This window comes from Cololabis saira, chromosome 19 (genome assembly GCF_033807715.1).
Source record: "Cololabis saira isolate AMF1-May2022 chromosome 19, fColSai1.1, whole genome shotgun sequence".
NCBI lineage: Eukaryota > Metazoa > Chordata > Actinopteri > Beloniformes > Belonidae > Cololabis > Cololabis saira.
The window spans coordinates 6,640,913-6,644,980 of NC_084605.1; the positions used below are offsets into that span (position 1 = coordinate 6,640,913).

General features: G+C 46.2%; 1 protein-coding gene across 1 annotated transcript; it reads right to left on the minus strand.

Moving 5' to 3' along the window:
- Positions 1-433: 433 nt before the first annotated feature.
- Positions 434-1,898, minus strand: LOC133419768 (P2X purinoceptor 7-like). The gene is made up of 3 exons (XM_061709181.1): positions 1,775-1,898; positions 1,065-1,108; positions 434-952 (listed from the first exon to the last, which is right to left on the minus strand). The coding sequence occupies exons 2-3, from the start codon at positions 1,068-1,070 to the stop codon at positions 434-436; spliced, it is 525 nt and encodes a 174-aa protein (XP_061565165.1). The 5' UTR covers positions 1,071-1,108; positions 1,775-1,898.
- Between the last annotated feature and the right edge of the window lie 2,170 nt (positions 1,899-4,068).

A 4,068-nucleotide genomic window follows, 5' to 3' on the forward strand; every position in this document is an offset into this window, starting at 1 on the left:
TGCACATGTTCCTGTCTGAAAATAATTGTTGTTGTTGAGCTCAGGTCAAACAATACCTCTTTGAAATCTTCTGCTCACTATCACCATTTGTAATACACTGCTAATTCATTTTCAAGTCAGGAACTTCCATTTCTAATGGTAAAATTATTTGCACCAAACAATTATTTATATCTGATATCCCAAGGTTATTGAAAATAACAATCACCCGATTAGATTATGAGGCATTTTTGTTATGTTCTAACGCTACTGTTCTCTTCTCTCCATAAAGGCCTCAGCTACATGAAGCAAGAAAGGGAGAAGACAAGACAGTATTATCTTCCACACATTTTTTTATTATGAACATATAAATAAATAATAAAAAAAATTCAACAACGTGCATTTCCAATAAATAATGAAAATAAAAAATATATATTGCACATAACTGTTTTCTCTTTTAGTCAGCCACCCTAAATGGGGCTTCCTTGTATCCCGTGTACTGCCCAAATGGGTCGGGAAATTTAGCCCTGATTCTTAGGACACAGCAGCTTGGTATTGGTCTCCGGTTGCCTCCTCCCAGACGCCCATGTTGCCAGATGGTGAATTGCCGGTAGGCAGCGAACCGAAACTCTCGATTGTCACTGCCCACTTCTTGACTGTCCTCCAGAGCGAAGATGTCGTTCCACGTCATCCTCACCAGACGCAGCATACCCTCATCCAGACAGTACAGCTCCAGGTGGGCACTCCTGCTCAGACAGTGGTCTGGAGCCTGCCGACAGCACAGGTTTTCCAACTGTGTTGGCATGCGTCGGCAGTTCAAGCAGGTGCACCACGCAGGCTGCCCTGTGTCTGGATGATGTGGTCCTGGTGTCTGGTGCCGGAACTCGAGGATGTCCAGCATCACCCCTGGAAGACGAGTCACCACCGACTGAAGGAGGACATCCCTCTCCTCCTGGCTCAGATGCTGTAAAGCCGTCTAGAAATTGATCAAGGAAATAGATTTACAGAGATAGATTAATATTTCAAGTATGTGTGCTCCTAGACTCATTCATATAACAAGATTATTATAAATAATAGCTATAACCAACCTGCATCTCAGCTAAGCTGGCAGCTCGAAGCTCGAATCAAAATCCTGAAACATAAGAACATATGTATTATCCGCAAAGGAATGTTATGACTTTATTTGATGTAATTTTTATTCAGATTCAACATTGACATTTTTCTCTTTCTTGTATTTACGTTGTCATGGTGCAGTGCTATTGATAGCATTCATATTGTCATATGATGGAAATGGTTTCACAAATTATCTCAGTAACTTGACACAATAAATGAGACATCACACATTGGATGCTGTTTCATGATAGTTCAGCCTGCAAAGTGAAAAAGGTGACAACGTACAAAACTAAAACCCTCTTCATTCACTTCTACTACCTAGCCTGTTGACAAAAAAAATGAATGTACCCAAAAGGTGACTTGTTTGCAGGTTACTGCAAACTTACCTCATTATATTACTCATCAGCTTTTTAGCAAGCATTGTACTTACTATGTTGGCAATTAGCAAAGTCTGAATTTGGCTGCAGACACAAAGCTAAATGCTCGTAAAATACAACCAGAGGAGGAAAGTAAGCTTCACTCATCAGTAACAAAACAATAAGGCTTATTGGCTCGTGAAATGTTTTACTCACCATTTGGCCAGTGAAAGGTAAACTTACATTACAACCGTCATTTTGCTAAATAAATATCCTAATGTTGTCAAGGAAATAAAGTTAGACTAAAATGAACATTGTTAGTTACTTACTTCGTCGCTTGACATGATTGACGAGGTTTTGCACACGTCACTATCACAACTCAGTGCTGTGAGGGGTCTGTGCGCGCTCCCGTGCCGGCTTCACTGTTGGCTGCAGTACCCCAACGGCCGCCGTGGTGAGGGTGGCGATAGAGAGTCTCATTTTTAAAAAGCAGCCGCAAGCTCCTTTAAAGATAATTTATTTTTGTCAAACCAATATTTTATTTTAATGAATTCAGATGTGACCGTTTCCAAAAGCTGCTGTAGATTCTCACCTGATGCAAAAAAGTTGGTGTCATCGGCAAATAAAATGGATTTGAGTAATTTTGATATTTTATACAAATGTCCTTGTGGTACACCGCAAACAATGTCCAACCATCTAGACTGGCTGCCACCCAACTTCACGAATTGCCTGTGATTGCCCAGCGGCAGCTCCGTGGCGGGACACCTGGAGTGGACGGGGAGACTCAGCCTTGCTACCGAGAAGGAGACACGGCTCCCGGTGGGGCTGCGCCACAGAGGGCCGGAAGGCCGGAGGAACCGCCGACCGAGCGGCAGCCGATGCGTCCAGGCCCGCTGGTTGATGGATTGTAGATGCGTCCTACACTTTGAGTTTCGAGTCCTTTCGAGTCATTGTAACAACAGAGTAATAATATATTAAATTTACACAGATCATGTATGCTTTTAAAATCTATATTTATACATCAAGACAAATGATAAAAACAAGTGCCATTGAACTTTACAAGAAAACTAGTGCCGACATTGCACTATTAACCAGTATCATTTAACATTGAATTCATATTCTGCAAGAATTTCTTCCTTTTAGGCTATTTCTTCACAGAATAAACAAATTTGATAAAGTGCAACTGAAATTAGTAGTAGAAAAGTACAAAAGTGCTGACATTATATTTCCAGCATATCTCACTATAACTAGCACCACAGCAGGTGACGGCAGCGTGGCCCTCCCCTCTCCCGCCGGCATATTGGCGGTGACGGCAGCGTGCTCGCTGTGGTGACGGCAGCGTTTCCGCTCCCCTCTCCCACTGACACATCCGTGCTGACGGTAGCGTGGCCCTCCCCTCTCCCGCCTGCATATTGGTGGTGACGGCAGCGTGCTCGCTGTGGTGACGGCAGCGTTTCCGCTCCCCTCTCCCACCGACACCTACGTGGTGACTGCAGCGCGTCCGCTCCCACCGACACATTCGTGTGGACGGCAGCGTGTCCGCTCCTCTCTCCTGCCAGCACATCCGTGGTGATGGCAGCGTGTCCGCTCCCTCTCCCACTGGTCGCTGTGATGGAGCGTCTCGGCTTCTTTGGCTGCCCTGAAGGGGGTGCCTCTGGAGGACATCTGCGCAGCGGCTTCGTGGACGTCGCCGGACACGTTCTCCAGGTTTTACCGGATCAATGTCGCCACTCCCCAACCATTGGGCGTGGTTCTACTCCCGGGTCCTTCTGCCCCTGGTCAGTGAGGTAAGTGACCGGGATTCTATGTGACATTGTTGGTATTCGTCATCCAGTGCTTACAGCACCGCCTGGCGGTCAGTAGGGACGAAATAGAACGAAAGTTACGCCTGTAACTACGGTTCTATGAGTCCCGGATGACCGCCAGGCCTGCCGGTAACTCCGAATCCTCGTGCTCTCGCGAGAAGATTCTAGGAGTCGATCCCATGCTTGACGCCGGAAGATATACCCCTTCCGGGGGTCATGCAGGGGTCACGGGTGACGTGACGTTGTTGGTATTGTACTCGATATGCGCATGCGCGAGGGGAGATATCCAGTGCTTACAGCACCGCCTGGCGGTCATCCGGGACTCATAGAACCGTAGTTACAGGCGTAACTTTCGTTTCTGACCCATCTTGTATTTATCTCATTGTCCATGTGTGTGTGTGTGTGTGTGTGTGTGTGTGTGTGTGTGTGTGTGTGTGTGTGTGTGTGTGTGTGTTTGACGGAGAGGGAAAAAAATTAATACATGACCATAACATAACAATGAACAGGGTTGAACATTTTCTGTTATTTCAGGGCCCTATGCTGCATTGCCCTTGCAAAAGACCAAATTGGCTAAAAGTCTGTCAGTCATTTGTGCACGATGGGGCCGTAGAATGATGCCACCATGGCTGAAAACTCGCTCCACTGGAGCACTGGAGGCAGGCACCGCCAAAACTCTGATGGCCACATGGAACAGTGAAGGAGGAGTCTTCATGTTCATTGCCCAGAACAAAAGAGCATTCTGTCCTTCTGCTATGTCAAGGGAGTGACTTAGCTGTAGTGCTGGAGTGGTCCCCACATCCTTCTTCTGTCTCTTATGG